At 42.8% G+C, this 19,489-nt stretch overlaps 3 protein-coding genes across 6 annotated transcripts; all 3 read right to left on the reverse strand.

Moving 5' to 3' along the window:
- Positions 1-7,778: 7,778 nt before the first annotated feature.
- LOC108111276 (prolyl 4-hydroxylase subunit alpha-2) lies at positions 7,779-9,702 on the reverse strand. The gene is made up of 7 exons (XM_017220663.2): positions 9,521-9,702; positions 9,318-9,469; positions 9,115-9,265; positions 8,863-9,056; positions 8,155-8,801; positions 7,930-8,098; positions 7,779-7,876 (listed from the first exon to the last, which is right to left on the reverse strand). The coding sequence occupies exons 1-7, from the start codon at positions 9,700-9,702 to the stop codon at positions 7,779-7,781; spliced, it is 1,593 nt and encodes a 530-aa protein (XP_017076152.2).
- A 286-nt stretch (positions 9,703-9,988) lies between these two features.
- Positions 9,989-11,788, reverse strand: LOC108111275 (prolyl 4-hydroxylase subunit alpha-1). Its single transcript, XM_017220662.2, has 6 exons — positions 11,560-11,788; positions 11,347-11,498; positions 11,141-11,291; positions 10,895-11,088; positions 10,231-10,847; positions 9,989-10,183 (listed from the first exon to the last, which is right to left on the reverse strand). The coding sequence occupies exons 1-6, from the start codon at positions 11,757-11,759 to the stop codon at positions 9,989-9,991; spliced, it is 1,509 nt and encodes a 502-aa protein (XP_017076151.2). The 5' UTR covers positions 11,760-11,788.
- A 106-nt stretch (positions 11,789-11,894) lies between these two features.
- On the reverse strand, positions 11,895-19,444 carry LOC108111273 (prolyl 4-hydroxylase subunit alpha-2). 4 transcript variants are annotated; one of them, XM_041817640.1, is made up of 9 exons: positions 19,395-19,444; positions 14,198-14,356; positions 13,550-14,136; positions 13,196-13,489; positions 12,941-13,140; positions 12,346-12,887; positions 12,242-12,298; positions 12,043-12,187; positions 11,895-11,980 (listed from the first exon to the last, which is right to left on the reverse strand). In XM_041817640.1, the coding sequence occupies exons 3-9, from the start codon at positions 13,717-13,719 to the stop codon at positions 11,946-11,948; spliced, it is 1,443 nt and encodes a 480-aa protein (XP_041673574.1). In that variant the 5' UTR covers positions 13,720-14,136; positions 14,198-14,356; positions 19,395-19,444; the 3' UTR covers positions 11,895-11,945. The 4 variants fall into 4 exon arrangements, with proteins under 4 accessions (XP_041673574.1, XP_041673573.1, XP_041673572.1 ...); XM_041817639.1 differs by having other exon boundaries at positions 14,198-14,323; positions 19,395-19,438; XM_041817638.1 differs by lacking the exon at positions 19,395-19,444 and adding an exon at positions 15,312-15,522 and having other exon boundaries at positions 14,198-14,323.
- Positions 19,445-19,489: the final 45 nt, after the last annotated feature.

Raw genomic sequence — 19,489 nt, forward strand, 5'->3', positions numbered from 1 at the left:
AAGACCGGAGATGGAAGAAGGACCCACAGGAGGCGGAGTGGAGCATCCTTGTTGCTCTTTTGGCTGCTACAAATAACCGGCATCAACTTTAATCACCTGCTTAATTAAATCAGTTTCGCCGACTCCTCCCTTACCCCTCTCCTTCGCAGGATGGTCATTGTTCTGTTGTCCTGACTCCTGGTTGCCTGCATAAATTATGTGCTGCATAATCACCTACAAGCGTTCTATTTAAGCTCCTGGCAAGTGTCCTTTGCTCTCCATCCCCTCTCCAGCCCCTTGTTTGTTGACCACTTTTTTCCTTCTGGTCGCTGATGTCCGATAAAGTTCTTAAATCATTTACGTTTTCCTTGCCTTTTCCTTTGTTTTTCCCTCGATGCGGTTTTCATTTGCTTAATGCTTGCGTAGAGTTTTTATTTTATCGCGAGATTCAGCCGGGGATTTATGTTTTTAATTCCATTACAACGCATTTTCCAGGGGTGAGGATTGAGATATTCATCTGCCAACAGGAAGGTGAGCTTAAAAAAATGAAAACAAGAACTGATGATGAAAGTTAAACGACCTGTGAACGGATTGAAATAAATGCAAGGACTTAAATGCAAAGGCAAGAGTTTATGATGTTGCTGAGATAAATGTGGTTCTTCAGATCAGCATCTAGCTAGCTTGCGGAAGTGATTGGTAATAGCAGAGACTATTATTATAAAGAAATAAGGAATACATTTGCCAAGATAAATGCAAATGATCAAATAAAGACAAACAAGTACTAAGTACTTGGTAAAACATTCCATACTTCTGTGATGCTTACATTGCCTTATCATTTTCCCACATAAATAAGCCATCGATTTTTGTTCAATTGTAAGCGAAACTAGAAAAGCAATTAACAGAGACACGAGGTTAATTGGCAGCCCCTCATTGGGTCTGCCAGCTTCCGAGACCCTCCTTCTGGTTAATGTAATGGACCGCAATTTACGTCAACTTAATACTCATTTCTGGGCAAGAGTTCCTTCTCTGCTCCAAGGATATGTGCCTTGAGTGGGTGGACCAGGGAGGTTGATTTCCCGCTCCATTTCTCGCACGCCTAGGTAAGATTTATGGGGAGTGGGGCTCGACTCGAAGGACCTCAAGTGTGCAACGCAATTTGCCGAAAGTATCGAATTTCTCCCAGAAAACACTTTCACCACGGCAGCGCCAGTGCGTGTGTGTGGCTCCCTTTGATTTTTTCCCTGCTGCGACCACTGGACGTAGAAAAGTAAACAGAAGGTTAATGGATTTGACACACGGTTCCAAGGAAGCCACGGCACTTGGGCGTGAAATGGATATGCTTTCAGGCTAGGCACACACACAGTAAGTTCCGAGAAGGTGGATAGAAATTGGGGGAAGACATTGCTTTGTTTACTCCCTGGACAAGTGGACTGTGGTGGATTCTTAAAGAACTGGGCTGTTCCAAAAAGCTGGAGCTCTACGACTCTATCTTGAAAGTTATCATAACATATAGGTCCTTAAGAACTCCTCTCCCTTTAAGCAATATCCTTTTTTAATAAAACTTAATCCAAAAACTGAAATAATCTTAGAAAACTAAGCTAGATCGATTCAGCTTCCTTTTAAGCTTAAGTTCTTTTAGCTCTTGAAGCAATTGTCTGACTTTTCAGCAACTTTAATTTGTTTTCCTACTCTGGAAAATTCCGCCACCGATTCGCAGTGCTGGTCGTGTTTATTTAAACTTTCGCTGCACGTCCGCCCAGCCAGAAGCTGCAGGCTCAAAGTTCCAATCAGTCCTGCCTTTTGCCGTCTGGCTGACAATTGGCCAGGGCAACCAGGACACCCAGGACTCGGGATACTCGCCCACTCCGCGCAGGCACGTGCTCGCTGGGGGAATCGAAATAAGGCGAAGAAAACTGCAACTGTTTACGGCAAATTTGCGCAGTTTTTTGCGCCATTTCACTTTCCAACACACACATTTCCCGAATAAATGCAGCTGCAAATAAATCATGTGCGAAGGTGTCCTTAGCCACCGCAGGCAATCTGCGCCACTGACAGTTTTAATGCCGAATGAAGTCCTTTTTTCCCTCTCACTCTCCCACTCCCCACCACCCCCACTCCCAAGGTCTCGCACTTGTGGCATATGTGTGACGTTTCAATATCCTGTTGCGTGATTTTTATTTTCATATTTTTTATGGAGATTTCCCCGGTGCGTGTGTGGGCACGAGGCTGTTACGTGAAAAGTCGCAAGTCACAAATCAAAAGCTCGCCATTGTTTGGCTTGGCTTTTTGGTTCCACTCAGTATGTTTTTGTTTTCGCTTGTTCTTCTTGTTGGTTTCGCTTCGTTTAGGCCTTTGAGCTGTCTACTTAGGGGGTTTGGCTAGCGGGTGTGCCCTGTACACACAGATATACCCCCCTATTGGAGGGGTATGGGGCTGTTCAGATAGAGAGTCACGCCAGCAGCCAATAAATCAAAATCCGTATTGCTGGCCCCCATAACCCGATTTTCATACCGTTTTGCGTTAGTTGTTGATTTTGTGATTTATGTCACGGTGGTTTTGTCCTCTGTTTTGGGTTCTCGATAAGGCAGAGGGAAAGTTAATTGAGGCAATGATAGAAAATGCCCTCTTAAACTGACAACCATTTTGAAGCAACCAAAAAGAAAGAAAATTTGCTCTGTTTAAACTTTCTCCAGAGATGTTATGCATATAGGAAACCTCTTTAAAATATTAAAAAAAACTGTTTCTTGCTTTAATTTCCAATAAAAACAGATCACTTTGTTCATCCAATTTACATGTACATATTCCTCTACCTAAAGCTCCGCCCTCTTCCACTCCCCCTGGAGTCATGGAGTGTAATATCCATTTTCTACGAGAGCTGGCAAAGTTTTCCAATACCATTTGCCATAATTCTGCTTCGCACATTGACACCTAACCGAAAGCCGTTCAATAAGAGCCAAAAGACAAGGCGGGCAGAGAGTGGAAGGAGCTCTAAAAAATTGTGAAAAGCACTCGAAATCTTGGACAACACTTTTCCGACTTGGACATGGACACTTAACTGACAATGTCTGACCTTTTCAGCAGCACAAGTCGGCGAAAAGTAAAAGCAAAATTTAAGCAAAAATCGTACGAAGACATAACAAAATTTTTGATGTATGTACAAATGTGGGGGGTCAGTTGTGATAGGGTGGGAAAACTCTTTCCGGGGGTTGGAAAATGCTTACGTGATGTTCGAGTCTTGTGTGAAGGTCGCAGGGAGGTTGGGGTGAAAGAAAGCAAGGATGGGTTGGACAAGTCAAGTCAGCGCATTGTTGCATACGTAAGGAAAAGCCTGGAAAAGAGGGAAAACTCCAAAGGGCTAGGGCAGGCACTGGAGATGCAGATGGAGACGGCGCCTTTGTGTCACAAGTTGCCAACACATATTTTCCGACTCCGTGAGGTTTTCCCAGGCAAACTTAAAACTGTCAAAAGTTCAGCCATCTCTTTCTCGCGCTCTACACCCATCTCGGTCTCTACGTGAGGCATCCACATTTGGCCGCCTGTCAGCAGCTGCTCCTCGAACGCAGGACGCGGTTCAATATTGATTCAACTTTCTGGCCAACAACTCGGCGATTAAAAGTGCATTTAAATCCGGCAAAATGGTGGTTTAAAAGGGGTGAAGTGATTCAATTTCATGGAATTTCATCATCTGTATCACATGAAGTCAGCCCTTGGATCTTAACCCCTTGAAAACCAAATTTTGCCTTGGATTTGAATTCTGAACTTTCTTTACTTTTTAATTTTGCAGCACAATAAGCTACCGTTTGCTACTTTAATACTACATTTAATATTTTACTATCCCAAGAAGTAAGTCCGTATCGAAAGGGTTAAGCCTAACCTAATCACCTCCACCTGCCACCTCCAAATGCATCGAAAAGCCCCCAAGGACAAGCAAACAACAGCTGCCTGCAAGTATGCTACAATAAACTGAACTGCACCTCCTACAGTAAGGCCTACGACGAGGGACAGGGCTAAACAGGTCTTCCCATAGAATAGCCTTGAGCCACGCTGCACTGTTTCCAGCAAGGATATTTCATGGGACGGTGTGGGGTCATTGTGTGCCGGTTGTTGCGTGTTTACGCAACGTAACCAAAGTCAAAACCTCGATTAGGATTCAATCTGCTGCTGCCGGCAACACTGGCCACGTTGCGAGTCCATGTTGTTGTTACCCCCCGGGCATCGTAACCCCCCATTCCCCTTCCTGAATACGTATCCATGCACTCCCACTTCCCCTTTCAATTGACCCCACGCAGGTCAGGCTACAAAGTCAAACCGATTAAAACACACGCACGGGTTAGAGACAGACAAGTCGAGATGATAAAGTTCCGCTTTGGACAGAAAGATACCTCTTAATGTATATTAATATTCGATGTATATTAGTAATACATTTTAAGCTGATTATCAGCCATAACTCATAGGAATTTAGTACAGATTATCTTAGATTAAGACTTTATGATTATATCAATCTGTAAATTTAAACTTAGAGCTGCTACAGGGTACTCTGAAGCAGCGACGGGGCTCCAGCTGCGTTGTCCGGCCGTGTCCTTTCGTGTCCACATAGGTAGTCCCATTGTAGTCCACTCCGGGCCGAAACAGTGGGGCTCTGCAGCTCTGCAACTCCGGAGCGGTATTCTTCAAGGGGCAATTAACTGTTAAGCTGCCAAACAGCGGCAGCAAAAAAGTCCAAAATCAAGCGAAAAAAGTAGTTGTCTCGGTCGATGGAGAGCGGAGTCCGAGGGATGTGTATGGGACTTGCATAGATTAGATTTCAGCTGGAACAGGATGCCATCACCCGATCACCCTGCCATGCCCCTTATCCACGAGAATCCCCGATGTCGTGCAGTAGCAAAATATTTGCAGCTGCCACAAAAGCGGGGACCGCACAGTGGCGGCCATAAAAGAGCCATTAACGCCAGGAGTTTGGACCAGCCACAGCCACTCCCCGCGCCCACCGCGCACATCCTTGGGGATAATTTAAAGCGCTTAAATTCGGGGCGGTGAAAATGCTTGAGTGGAAACTGTCAGCAACATCAGCGCATCCAATTGCCAATTAGCCAAGGTGCAAGAAATCAAATGAAAAACCGCGAAAAGCAGCAAAACCATTTCAAATGAAGTGAAAAAAGGGAAAATTCTAAGAGAAAGATTAAATATATTTCAAGGAAACTTCTTGCTCACACAAAAGATGCGAAGGAAAACACGAAACCAATTTGAAAGATAACAAAAAGAAGAATCACTTCGAGTCGTTAGATTTGGGAGGTTACTTAAGCTAACAAAATTAAGGATATAAAATTAAAGATAGGAAATATTATTATTCTGTTTCCAATACTGATCTAGGTTCCTCACTTACTCTATCAAAGAGAGCTTACTAAAATAATTGAAATCGATTTAAAATTATTGATTTTTATAGTCCCTTCATTCTTTCCCAAAATACTTCCCATAATGAGTGGCAAACTTGGAATACATTTTAAATATTCCTCCGAAAGAGTATTAAACAGAAGAGAAGCTTAGAAGGACACTCATCAAGGAGCAAGGACAGGACCACGCCCAGCTGTCTCAACAGTCTACAGCAAATTAATTTGTCGAGTGTCCGTTGCAGCCAGAGAGCCTTGAAGCGAAGGCCACGCTGAAGGTGCATCAATGAGTTGACAGTGTGGAAAGCGCTTTTCTCATCCGGCTTCTCCACCCAATCCAATCCTGCCCTCCTCCCCCGTTCCACAAACAAATCTTTCTGCGGAAATCTCAATCTGCGCTCGAGCAAATTGTTGTTTAAATAAAAATTTAAAGCAAATTGCTGCGCGGAAGTAAATCGTTTTGTGGTAATGGTGGATAAAAAATGTAAGCCACAGCATATCAAATTACCCTCGGATGGAAGAGGAGATGTTGCCAGATGACAAAGTGCGTGGTTTCCCGCGCAGGAGGAGGGGTAGGGGAGTGTAACAAGGTGTAGCTGGAAGTAAGTCAGCTTCTTGATAAGTGGGGTTCGGGATTCTGAGGGGGTGGATTCATCCCGGGATGCGGTTGACAGTCGGGCGCGTTTTGATGCGATGTTGAAAAATTGTTGCTAATTTTTTAACAGCCAACGGAGACGGAGTTCCGGAGACTGGAGATGAGAATATCGCATTTCCGGGGAGTCGCCGGCGAGTGCAAATGGTTGGCATTTTAATTTTATTAGAACAGGAGCAACAAGCGAAGGATAAAAGAAAATCCCCTTAAAGGAGATCTTTCTCCGAGATAGAAGTCACAAAAACACTTAAGGCAAACGGATAACTTTTAAGATCTTCCTTCCAATTGATGTCATTAGGCATATGTTTAGAATGACAGTTCCACGGATTCCATCTTCAAGGTTAGGTAATGTTCAGCACGCCCAGAGCTAGCACACTTACAGGATCTAACCCATAACTTTATAAGCCGCTTTAAGTCCTTGGCAATGATGGCCCAAATACGCGTTAGCCAAAATCATATGCAGAATTTGTCCGGATGTAACAAATGCACCTTTCAGCAGGGAAACACAAGCTCATTGTCTCTTATACAGCTCCCAGTCCTATTTCCCAATGCAATTTAAGCAGCCGCAGAAAAATGTTGCCAACATATTTTGCACAATGTTTTCCTACGCACTCAGGACCAAAAAGGGCAGACGAACGACTTGGGGGACTTTGCTGAAATGACATTTGGCTCCGTATGTGACAGGATGTGCAGGAAGGAGCAGGAGGGCAGGAGGAGGACCTCACAGGAGCAGCCGTTGGCATTGAAAAAGGCAATTTAAGTGAAGCACCAAGTGGGAGGGATTGGTACAGTAGAAGATGTCTAGGTAGGTTCACACAACAATTTCTATACTTTAATTCTTTGTATTCATGAAGAATATCAAAAATAATCTGATTTAAAATGTACTCACTTATCTAGGTACTTCTGAAGTAAGTTGTACCTGAGAAAAACAGTACCATTGTCACTACTTCTGGCCAGAAGGTACACACAGATGTACGCAAACAAGATCCGACGCATGCCAATTGTAGCCACCTTCCTGCCCCTCGCGCCCATCACTCATCCGCAGGGTGTGCGCAAATTTTGATAAATTGCCGCTGCTACCTTTCGGGGGGAAACCTGCATACATATGTTGTCTGGCAGATGAAATGACTCAATCCGGGAAGGTGAAATCAAGACAAATGCATTGCACTTCTCAAGGAGAAAAGTGCACGCCATCAATCTTAATTAAAAGCCAAGTCGCACAGGCAGCGGAATTGGAAAAGTTTCCTTTCGAGAGGAAAACAAACAATAAATCTGGGAAATTATTAGCAGCGCCAATCGAAATCGAAGTGCAAACTTGCAGGGTAAAGATTTGGTCGAAGAGGGAAGGAGCACCTTCAGCCGGGCGTGATAAATGGCAGCCAGAACCACAGGGAAGTTGGGAGGCGGAGGGCTGCGCCTAATTGAATTTAATTGCCACTTAATGGTGCAATGAGCTGATGGCCAATGCCAGCCAAGAAAGCGAATCGAACTGCGACTTGGAGTCCAAGGTATGAAGTGGAAAACTATGTGGAAAACTACTAAGAGGGAAAGGGAAAGTAACTAATAAATAAAGATGAGTAAGCTGGCTCCAACATTATGTTCACGGGAAAAGCGCTCGGAAAAGTGCAAATAAAGTTCATTAAGTAATCGAAATTTATTTTAAATTATATTCTTTAACATAACATATAATTGGAGTGTATTATTCCATAGACCTTTTAATCAAAAAGCAAAAAATTCAATTCTTTTTTAAATTTTAACATTTAATAAGAAAATGTGCGGCTAAAGTTACGATTGCGTGGCGGCAGCATTGCGGGAAGAAGAAACATTTGATCCAGCTCATGGATCCATCGGGTCATTACTGAAAGAGATCGTACACATATGGGCCAGGTTGTTGGACACCGTTCAGCTTACCTATCTTGTGGCCAGATATCAGAGGACATGCGCCATGAAAGGTGCGCTGGTCAAAGTCGTACGTCTCTCCATCCAGGTTGTGCCAAAATAATGCAGATCCCTTTTGAGTTGGCACGACCAAGTTTAATTGGGGAAAGGCTGTGGCTCCACCGTGCTGCACATTGTTCAGCTGTGAAGAGCAGTACTTAGGCAATATGCTATGACGTTTAGATCATGCTTAATTACGTAGAAAATGAGAGTGGCAATGCGATCGCCTGCCCTCTGTAAAAAGGGAGATGGGGTAGAGAAATAGTCGTGGTGTGGCACAAAGTGACCCCCAAAGCCGTACTTCAGGAACTGCATTTCTCTTCCGCTCTGCAGCCTGAGACCTGTAATGTCCTCTGTTTTCCGACTAATGCGGTCCAAGAGCCTCTGATCTTCGGGATCCGCTTCCGGATAAGGAAGCCACACACTATCGGCGGTACGAGATGGGGCTACCTTCTCCGTTCCGTTTTCCGCATGGAAGACCATGGCCCGCTCTAAAAATGGACGACTCTTGCTTTCCAGGCTCTCAATCTCGGAGTCGCTGAGAACGCTATGGTAGATCACTATATACGGGTTCAGAGAGAGTTCCTCCATTCGGAAGGGGGCTAGCTTCAGGAAGGGCGAAGTTGTGGTGTTGTAGCGGCAGTGAAGCCTCGAGCTTGTGGATTCGTTTGCCTGTCTTCGACTTACGGATCTGCAGAGGTGATTAAAGGACTCTTCAGCTTCCGAGGAGTCAAAGTCAGGGGTTGATTCTTGAGGATTCTTAAGGAAGTGAAGAGCGAGCGCATTGCCAGCTCCACCGAACCTGGAATCCTTCATCAGGATGTCGCGTGCGTTGGATTCCTCGCCTGCAGGAGAGATAAATCTATATAAAGTTCCTTCGGATCCTTTTCGACAGCCAGCACCCACCACTTGCTACTAGAGAGCGAGCAAGAAGCAAAGTAACATCTATATCTGAGACCCCGATCACCTCATGGTATTTGCGGGGCTGCTCTGCCAACAACTTCTTGGCCAATCGCAGCCACTTGGAGGCTAAAAGGTAGCTGCCCATCTTGAAGGAGCCCTTTCCCATGGCGTAGCAATCGCTAGCTGATAAGCTGCCACTGGTCCGCAAGACTTGAATGTAACACACATTAGAAGATTCGCTGTTGGGTAACTAACCTGTACTGCACTCCGTCTACCAATCCTCTGGCCACATCCCTGGGTTCCAAGCCATAAGTTTGGATAATGCGAAACATGGCCAGACTGGCCTCCGTCAGATCGTCCTGCAATGGAAGGTCCTTGCGAAGTTCCTCGATTGACGCAATTTTATCTGAATATTTTGAAGAAGAAAATAAGAGGTCAGAACAGATCAGGTTTCTTACCTAGGCCCACTGGCTTCTGCATGAACTTCTCCAGCGGCTCCCAATCCTCGCGCATCTGCCGGATGAGGGTTAAGCTCATAAAGGGGTTGGACAGATACTCGTCTTCTCTGTTCTTTGCTTCTTCCAAGGGCTTTTTAAAAGCTTTAGCTATGCTAAAATGATAGAAAATGACTAAATTGCACGTTTAATCTGTGTTTAGTCACCCTCGCAGTGCGTCGATCTTGTCCTGCAGCTCCATGGCATAACTATTGAGTTGGATAATGAGCTCCTTATCTTTTGCCAGTAAGTTCAACTTCTCCTCCGATGATGTTACGTAGTTCTTACGATCAACATATCCCTGCACCAGCCAGCTCAGACCAAGCATAAAGGTAAGTTTAAGCCACATAGTGTCTGGCACTCATCATCATAAGCAACTGTTATTGTGACGACCTTCCATTCGTTAAGCGTCACGGTAAGTTAGAGTGAAACTAATTCTTAAAATTACTTTTCTAGTGAATGTTCTGCTCCTCAGCCATCTAAGAGAGCTCTTTTTTAGAGACGATTAACATTTTCTTATAGGTTTTATTTAGTATTTAAGTTATAATATCTAACATCAGAAAATATTGCGATAATTATTAAACTCCCTCATTGTATAGCGGCTGCCACGACTGGAAAGAAAGAGTAGATGATGATCAGCCATAGTTAAAGGCGAATTTCAGTTTCTTACCCGAATTGGAACCGTCAAACACAGGGCAGGAAGCGTGCCAATCCATTTTATGGGATTCCCCATTCACATGACGCCAGAAAAGAACTTTTCCTCGCTCCGCAGATACTTTCACATTAATGCGCGGAAAAACTGTGGCACCACCATGAGGGACATCATCCAGCTGAAAAGCAAAGCTTTCAACAGGAACTTCCTGGATAAAGAACTTACGTAAAAGATAAACGAGGCACTCCGATCATTACAACCTTTGGGAACCGCATTGGACTCGTTGAATAAGTCATGGTGATTCGAGGAGTAATGACCCCCGAAACCAAACTGAATGTAGTTTACAGAATGTCTATCACAGATTTTCAATCCGGTGATATCCCGCATCCGCTTGGTCAGTCGATCCAACAATAGTTCCCCAGATGGGGGCATGTCCTTGTAGGGTAGAATGGTTTTCAAGGCTGAGCGACCTTCAAAACCGCCATGTTCTCCAAAAACCTCCATTGGTTTTAGTTTGTGCTCCGCCAAGAGTTTCAACTCCTCAACATCCTTTACTGGCAGGATGTCATGGTATACCATGATGTAAGGTTCCAGGGAGACCTCCTCCATCTTGAGTGGAGCCAATATCAGAAACGGCGACGTGGTAGTGATATAGCGACAGGAGAGCCTTGAAGATTTCGTTGGGGAAGAGGAACGGCACAGCCTCTTGTAATCTTCTGTAAAATCGTGCCCAAAGTCTACAGCCTTGAATGGATTTGCCGCGAACTGATCCAGCAAGGTAGTCGAATTCTCTGCTAGATCGGGCTGCTCCAAGAGCACTTCCTCAGCGTCTTCTTTAAGGCCTGACTTCTGGTTTATAAAATGTACTGAATTACTTTGATCCACCTACCCAATTCCATCAAACAGCGGGCCTCCAGGAGGGCCACATCTCTGCTAGTCATCCCCAGCACCTCATAAACTCCCGAGGAAGGCTCTGCCATCCGAGTCCTGGTGTTGGTCAACCACTGAACCGCCTCCTTAAACTGACCCAGCTTGAAGTACGCCTTTGCGATTTCAAAGCAATCCAGAGCTGAGAGGGTAGAGCTAAAGATCGGAATTAGAGAATGTTGTTTTACGAGATCGAGTGAGTCCTTACTTATATCGCACGTTGTCTATGAGACCGTGGGCCATCTCCCAGGGCATCATACCGTAGACTTCTGCCATTCGGATAATGGCCAGAGTGGCTTCATCGGTATCCGCCGGCCAAGGCAGTTCTGGTAACTTGCTCTTTAGGAAATCGATTTGTTCTGCAAATAAATTTATTGACAGAAGTTAGTTTTCCTAGTTTCCTGCCTTTCTCACCCTCTCCCACTGACTTCTTCATAAACTCTTCCAGGTAGTGCCAATCCTGGTACATGTGTCGGATAAGTGGAAAACTGTGGAGGGGATTGCCCAGGTACTCCTCCTCCACACCTTTTGCAGCCTCAAGTGGTTGTCTGATCTCCCGAACAAGTCTGTAGAAAAACATCCAAAGGAATAGGTAGTTCCATAGGTATTTATAAAGCTCATCCTCACCGCTGCAGCTGGGCAACCTTTTCCTCGACCTTCTCAGCATATATAATTAGGTTATTGATCAGTTCCCTGTCCAACTGCAATAAATCCATTTTCGCTGACTCTGCGACTAGGAACTCTTTGTGTCTATCAAAAGTCACTGAGCTTGCAGCTTTCCAAAAGAAAAGCAATAGCAGAAAAGTGCAAACCCTTTTGAGCAGCATTCTCTTTAAAACTGATGAGGTAGTAGGGAACGGTTTAAAGGTGTCAAACAATCAAGATGTGACCAATTTTCAATTTAACGTTGATAATCGAATTACCTCAAGAAGCGTTACCCAGTCTAGGTAAACCAAAAATTATTTATTATTTATTTTCATTACAATATTCAGTGTAAAAGAGAAATGGGCTTCTTACTCTTCTTTTTTCAAAATGAACTTGATCATAACTGGAAACAAAAATGGAAAACATGGTTAAAAGATATATATTTAACGAGCATAACCACTCTACCTAATCCACTGCCTGCGATATTTGGACAAATCGTGGTGGCCAGCTCCTTGTGTTGCAAGGTGATCAGCACATTGCCCCTCCTGGGTTGGACAAAAAGATCTTCTTTTGGCATGGTAATAGCCCCACCCAATGTCACATCTCTGAGCTATATAAGGATATCGACAAGATCAGGCAGAATATAAAAATGAATAGCACTTACGAATATTAAAACAGTGGCCTCGATGTCCTCCGAATTCATAACGTTCAGCTGTGGAAACTAAAATGGGGTTATATCGACAACCTAAGACTACAACACGTCATTACCTTGGTGGAGTTCCTTAACAGATTGAAGGGCTCGAAAGCCTGCAACTGGGCGTACTCAACTATAAAGAACGTCTTCCAGGTCTCTTCCACTCCTGTCATATCCAAAATCCTCCCATTTATGCGCTTCAGTACCGGACTATATCCATCGGAGATGGAGCACCCGGTAACTCCCTTCATTAGTTCAAATTGGACGTTGGGCGGACATTGCTCGAAGGCGTGTTCGACGTGCTTCATCTCCGATTCGTAGATGCTTCCAGGATAAAGGATAGTGTAGGGATCCTGGCTGAGCTCCTCAAACTTCAATGGAGCATATTCCAGAAATGAATGAACCCACGAATTGAGCTCGCACTTGAGACGACCCTGCGAGATTCCGCCACGACAATGCCTTTCCAGGACACTGGGACTCGGTTCGGGATCGAGTATGGGTTCCATGGGATCCCTCAAACTCAACAACTCCGTCTGACCCACCTCCTGTATTAGATGGACATTCTGGGAGTTCAAGCGCAGGGCCGTCGCGTAGGCATCATTAAAAGATTCGCGATCTGTCAGTTTAAAATACATTATTATTGGATATCCGGAATTATCCAGAGCTTACTCAGTTTAAAGAGGGCCCTGGCCAGATCTCGATAGACCTGCCAGCGCGGGGCTCCCAGTAGATCGTAGAGACCACTGTACTTCGATAGGGTGTAGTGTTCGGCAGCCACTTTAAGCCACTTTGCTGCCCCCAGGTAATCGTGCTCCTCGTAGAGCTCCAACCCCATCTGATAGCAGTCCAGAGGGGAAAGGTGTAGGGAACTAAAAAGAACATAAACTAACTAACTGAATGTTATAGATCTTCATAACTTTTCACCTGTTTCGCTCATTTTTGGCCACCAGGGATGCGGGCTCGTAGCCGTAGAACTGAGTCAGGCTATGCACCTCCTTGGCGGCCTTCTTGAATGCTGACTTTTGGGGAAGCTGCGGCAGTAAGCGGTCGATCTGAGCCACCTGGTCGGGGCCCACCTTCTCCTCCATGTACACCTGCCAACTGACCCAATCCTGGTGCATGTGTCTGATCAATCGAAAGGCATTTAGCGGATTGGAGAGGTACTCCTCCGGATCCCTCTTGGCCTCATCTATGTCGTCAAAGTAATCTTCCAAAGAACTAAAGTAATAGAAAGATTGCTAAGTATTTGGCAAGAATACAATAGGTCCAAAACCCTACCTGTTTATTAGGCTGATCTTCTCCTCCAGCTTTTGAGCATACTCAAGCAGATTCTGTAGGAGATCGCGTTCCAAGTTAAGCAGTCCCCGAATCCGCTTCTCCTCGAGGGTCCTAACGATAGGGCAGACCAGGATGAGCAGTAGGATTGCTGACCAAAGTGACATGGCCATGATGTGGAGATGTTTTGGGGTAAACTAATCTTCTGGGGGACAACACCTGAGCAGGAACACAATGAATTCGACCGAGCCTAATATCTGTGACTAAATGTTTTCCTCCCAATCAAAAAGGCATGCATTATAAAATTTATTTCTAAATAGTGAGTTGTGTTTAGAAGTTAATTTTAATGTTTTAACATTTTTACTAAATTGAAACTGTTTCTTTTCAGAATGTATCAGTAACTCAAATGTTATAAACTTTATGTTGACAAATTTTATATATCAAAGTTTTGCAACGATTTAATCTAGTATTTTTTCCTGTACGAAGTGGGCCTTATCATCATTTCTACAAGGTTATATTCCGGCAGTCTCTGTTGTCCTCCAACTGGTTGGAATGGCATGTTATTGTTATAGGTATATTCCTGGATCAGTCTATAAAATCGATTGTAAAGGTATTAGTGTTTAGTTTGTTCTTAAATTATGTATTTATTACCCTGGGAGGACGTGATACCATTTATCACTCGAGTCTTGTTCAACGGTTTCAGATTGCGGTATCCGAATACCAAAACCTTGTTGTTTAGGGAAATGCTCTACCAAATAACCAGGTGGTTCTCTACGTCTGTTATTAGGATTTGCAGTTGGATAAACGGTTCTTTGTAAATTGGGATTAGGTGCAAAATTCGGAATTATCTTTGATATTACGAAAACACTTAAGGAGTCTACGGCTGTACCAGAGTAAGTTCCCACCGACTTTAGCTTATAGGATTCCTGCTGGCTACCAACTTTAAAGTCGTCGTAATGAGCGTAGCTAATGAGTCCCTCCCTCGATTCAAGTCTAACAAGACATTCGTGCTGTGTATAATTAGTCAACTTATGCAGTACCTCCAGCCCCAAGAAATAATCATTGCTGATAAGGCCAAATCCATTCCTATAATCCGTAAAAGAATGCTTAGTTTTCCGAGTTTGATAATAAATCTCTTGAATGGTCATCCAACCACTGGAATTGCACGGAGCTGCGAATGAATCTATCCCGCGTAGCCTTATGTTGTGTACTTTATTGGGGAGTCCTCTTGGGCAAATCTCTAATTCATTACACTTCTCAAGATCACGGGATATTCTGCGGATTCGATTTTCTTCTGACGAAATCTGAACATTCAGCCTATTTATTTCTTCTGTTTTCTTTGTTATCTTTTCTCTTTTGTCCTCTATTTCTATATCCTTAAATTTAATGAGGTCGTCCTTGGTTAGCAACTCTAATTTTTTTTGTTCTAGTTCCTTGTTCTGGTCCCTTAACAGGTCATCCTTGATTTTTAGTTGACCTTGAGCACCTAGTAACTCAGCTTGCAAAGTTTTCATGGTCCCTGCCATAACACTTAAATTGTCATTTAGCTTTCTTATCTGCTCCTTCTGCTGTGCGATTTGCTCCTCGTTCATCTTTATGATGCTGTCTTTGTGGTTGGATTGTTGGTTTATTTGGTTTATTTCATAATCTTTTGAAATTATTTTGTTTTGACAAATAGATTCTGCTAACGGACCCTGCAGTTCCTCTTTGATCTTCGTAATCTCTTCCTTTGATTTCAGGTTTACTTCAGCAATCGCCAACTTACTCTCCAACTCCCTAATGGTAGCAGACATGTTCCTAATATCGTTTTTTAGTTCATCGTTGGTATCAACTGCGGACTTCAGTTTCTCAAAGTGATCGAGCAAAGGCTTTAGGTTCGGCAAGCAATGTTCACAGGTCTTACAGTCGGGATTTCGGGATTGTGGCTGCGAGGTGCCATTATCTGCGGGAGATAGCTGCGCTAAGACCGAAATCGGCAGAAAAATAATCAAAAACCCAGATTTCATCTCGTTCACGACAAAAAGCATACTAAAGTCTTACTTGAAAGGTGGACTCTTATATAGCTATTCTGTCCCTCATTGTTTTCTGTGTGTGATATCACGCGCCCCGCAGAGTTCTTTGTTCTGCGTAGCCTTGGTGGTGCGACAATGCATTAGAGCGAGATGGTTATAGTGTATAACCGAGAAGGAGTTAGAACAACGCGAGTTGAGACGATATGAGTGTGTCGATCGCTGCACTATAAGAAATTTGACCACTTTTCTGGCCAACATTAAAATCTCAAGAACAAGGCAAGATATTTGGGATCTGTTTTTGATTTGAGTTCATATGGTCAATAGATAGATAGATAGATGCTAACTCAAAAACTAAGCAAGATATTTAGATTATTTTTTTCGATCAGATCAGATAAGATTTAAATCTAAATACTGCTTGTAAAGATAAACAGCAACAGCAGCATCTATTCAAATTTCTGTTATGGAACACTTAAAATTGATCTAATGTGAATGCAATTCAGTTAAAATTATTTTAATTTTTTAACCTTCAAAAAATGTTTTTTGTTAGAAAAGTCGGGTTTGAAAGCTGAAGCGACCAAGTCGTGTTAGCCAAAAAATAGATGTCGCAGCCACGGAAGCGCAAGGGCCGTTAAATTGATATGGAATCCATAGAGTAGAATACTCAAATTCCGACATATATATGCTCAACAATTGAAGAGCGCCACAGAAAGCAAGATTAACTTTTTCCGATTTCGTCGAAAGGAATTCTTATCTGGAATGTGTGCTTTATAATGTAACGGACTGCAACCATCAAAACAACTTTTCAGGCTGAGGTGTTACCTTAGGATCCGAGCGCACGCGAGGTATGTCCGGCTGGCTGCTTGTCGCCTGTTCCGTAGTCATTAATGATTACGGAATCTAATTTTCGCGTGCTAGACAAGCAAAAAAAATCGGTGTCGGATAGCCCCAACTAAACCGAAAGACATGTTTTGTGTTTCCCAGATACCCCGGCCGAGTCTCACTCTTACCTCTTTAGATGACCTAGAGGTTGTGCAGTGCCCACCCTACCAATGGTCGTTCCATTCCCCAGTGTCCCCCAAAGTCAGAACGACCCCAATCACGGCAAGCTACCCTATCTCGAAATCATCCCAGCTGCGGAAAAAGCTTTGGTTTTAAAACATTATAAATACTTTATTACACGCTAAGAAAAACAATGACGGATGCGAAAACATTTCTTAAAATTAAACGTACAAAGAAATAAAACTTATCATGTGCAAAAGGAACTTGAATAGCTGAGGGTTTTTTTGTTTCTAAATAAATTATTGAATTTTTCCAAAATACTTAGCCACGAAAAAGAAAAACTAGGAGATTTAAAAAAAATGTTCTCACTAAGTTGAAGAAAAAGACATCTAGAGAACTTTACGAATTTCCAAAGGCAAAGGGGTAGCAGATCGATTGCATAACTATTTTTCTCTGCCAGATTTTCGTGAAGCGTGCATTAACTATTCTTTAACCAAAATATTTTTTTTCACTTACCACCGCAATGCTGGAACATCCATCGATGAAGTCCGAGGCTATATTTAACTGATTTTAGAAAAAAAAAATATGAACTCACAATGAAAAGCCTACGAAGACAACCCAAGAACATAGAACAAAGTTTTCCAGACTCCGGTTAGGGGATGACTTCCACCGATTTCGATCGGGCGGTAACCCAAACCCCGGAGTATGAGGTGAAAACTAGATCCGAAAGAGCCTGACTTGCCTGACTTGCCCCTGTTACTCTCAGGAGCGCCGCCCCCGTGACTTGTAGTGACTAGTAGTTAGTTAGTTACAAAATTAAAATTGTTTCTATTTAAAATGTATAAGTAACTCAAATGCTATAAACTTTATGTTGACATATTTTATATATCAAAGTTTTGCCAGGGCTTAATCTAAGAATTTGTCCTGTACGAAGTGGGCCTTATCATCATTTCTACAAGGTTATATTCCCGCTGTCTCTGTTGACGTCCAAATCGGGGTTGGGATGGCATGTTATTGTCATTGTTATATTCCTGGATCAGTCTATAAAATCGATTGTAAAGGTATTAGTGTTTAGTTTGTTCTTAAATTATGCATTTATTACCCTGGGAGGACGTGATACCATTTATCACTCGAGTCTTGTTCAACGGTTTCAGATTGCTGTATCCACTTTCTTAAATCTATTTGATTAGGGAAATCTTCCAAATATCCTGGTGGTTCTCCACGTCTTTCATTACGATTTGCAGTTGGATAAACGGTTCTTTGTAAATTGGGATAAGGTGCAATTTTCGGACTAATCTTTGATATTACGAAAACACTTAAGGAGTCTACGGCTGTACCAGAGTAAGTTCCCACCGACTTTAGCTTATAGGATTCCTGCTGGCTACCAACTTTAAAGTCGTCGTAATGAGCGTAGCTAATGAGTCCCTCCCTCGATTCAAGTTTAACAATACATTCGTGATGTGTATAATTAGTCAACTTATGCAGTACCTCCAGCCCCAAGAAAAAATCATTGCTGATAAGGCCAAATCCATTCCTATAATCCGTAAAAGAATGCTTAGTTTTCCCAGTTTGATAATGATACTCTTGAATGGTCATCCAACCACTGGAATTGCACGGAGCTGCGAATGAATCTATCCCGCGTAGCATTATGTTGTGTACTTTATTGGGGAGTCCTCTTGGGCAAATCTCTAATTCATTACACTTCTCAAGAGCACAGGATATTTTTGTTATCGTTGCCAAATTATTATAGTTATCATTATTTATTCTGCGGATTAGATTTTTTTCTGACGAAATATCAGAATTCAGCTTATCTATTTCTTCTGTTTTTTTGAATATCTGTTCTCTTTTGTCCTCTATTTCTATATCCTTAAATTTAATGAGGTCGTCCTTGGTTAGCAACTCTAATTTTTTTTGTTCTAGTTCCTTATTCTTATCCCTTAACAGGTCATCCTTGATTTTTAGTTGACCTTGAGCACTTAGTAACTCAGCTTGCAAAGTTTTCATGTTCCCTGCCATAACACTTAAATTGTCATTTAGCTTTCTTAGCTGCTCCTTTTGCTCTGCGATTTGCTCCTCGTTCATCTTTATTATGCTGTCTTTGTGGTTGGATTGTTGGTTTATTTGGTTTATTTCATAATCTTTTGAAATTATTTTGTTTTGACAAATAGATTCTGCTAACTGACCCTGCAGTTCCTCTTTGATCTTCGTAATCTCTTCCTTTGATTTCAGGTTTACTTCAGCAATCGCCAACTTACTCTCCAACTCCCTAATGGTAGCAGACATGTTCCTAATATCGTTTTTTAGTTCATCGTTGGTATCAACTGCGGACTTCAGTTTCTCAAAGTGATCGAGCAAAGGCTTTAGGTCCGGCAAGCAATGTTCACAGGTCTGCGAGGTGCCATTATCTGCGAGAGATAGCTGCGCTAAGACCGAAATCGGCAGAAAAATGATCAAAAACCCAGATTTCATCTCGTTCACGACAAAAAGCAAACTGAAGGCCTTACTTGAGCGGTGAACGTGTATATACAACAATTGAAGAGCGCCACATAATGCTAGATTAACTTTTTCCGAATTCGACGAAAGGAACTCTTATCTGTAATGTGTGCTTTCTAATCTTTAAAAAAAGTGTCCCTGTAGTTCAAGGTCGCTAAACCAGATGCAAAATATATCGTGGACCTTTATCGAGACAAAAAAATTATTTCATAAGTTCTAATATAAGGTATAAACATATCCCAGCTGGGTAAGCTGTTCTGGTATAAATTGAATTACATATCCTTTACCTCCATTGAATTTTTAGTTTTAATATTTCCTAATTTTTTGTCCGACAGTTTACTTACCCAAGTCTTCTTCCCTACCGGAATTAGCGCCATGTTTAGTAGAGTTTTCCTCCTAAATAGTGTGGCCACAATTTCCACTAAAACCAAAAAAATTC

Source organism: Drosophila eugracilis, unplaced genomic scaffold (genome assembly GCF_018153835.1).
Source record: "Drosophila eugracilis isolate 14026-0451.02 unplaced genomic scaffold, ASM1815383v1 contig_1781, whole genome shotgun sequence".
Lineage (NCBI taxonomy): Eukaryota > Metazoa > Arthropoda > Insecta > Diptera > Drosophilidae > Drosophila > Drosophila eugracilis.

Coding starts and splice junctions, on each gene's coding strand:
- LOC108111273 (XM_041817640.1), bottom strand. CDS start 13,719: ATGGCCATGTCACTTTGGTCAGCAATCCTACTGCTCATCCTGGTCTGC. Junction 13,490..13,549: donor AAGATCAGCCTAATAAACAG/GTAGGGTTTTGG, acceptor CTATTACTTTAG/TTCTTTGGAAGATTACTTTG. Junction 12,188..12,241: donor AGGCCACTGTTTTAATATTC/GTAAGTGCTATT, acceptor ATCCTTATATAG/CTCAGAGATGTGACATTGGG.
- LOC108111276 (XM_017220663.2), bottom strand. CDS start 9,702: ATGTGGCTTAAACTTACCTTTATGCTTGGTCTGAGCTGGCTGGTGCAG. Junction 9,057..9,114: donor GTAGACGGAGTGCAGTACAG/GTTAGTTACCCA, acceptor CTTGCGGACCAG/TGGCAGCTTATCAGCTAGCG. Junction 7,877..7,929: donor GATATCTGGCCACAAGATAG/GTAAGCTGAACG, acceptor GATCTCTTTCAG/TAATGACCCGATGGATCCAT.
- LOC108111275 (XM_017220662.2), bottom strand. CDS start 11,759: ATGCTGCTCAAAAGGGTTTGCACTTTTCTGCTATTGCTTTTCTTTTGG. Junction 11,089..11,140: donor ATAGACAACGTGCGATATAA/GTAAGGACTCAC, acceptor TCCGATCTTTAG/CTCTACCCTCTCAGCTCTGG. Junction 10,184..10,230: donor GTGCCTCGTTTATCTTTTAC/GTAAGTTCTTTA, acceptor TTTGCTTTTCAG/CTGGATGATGTCCCTCATGG.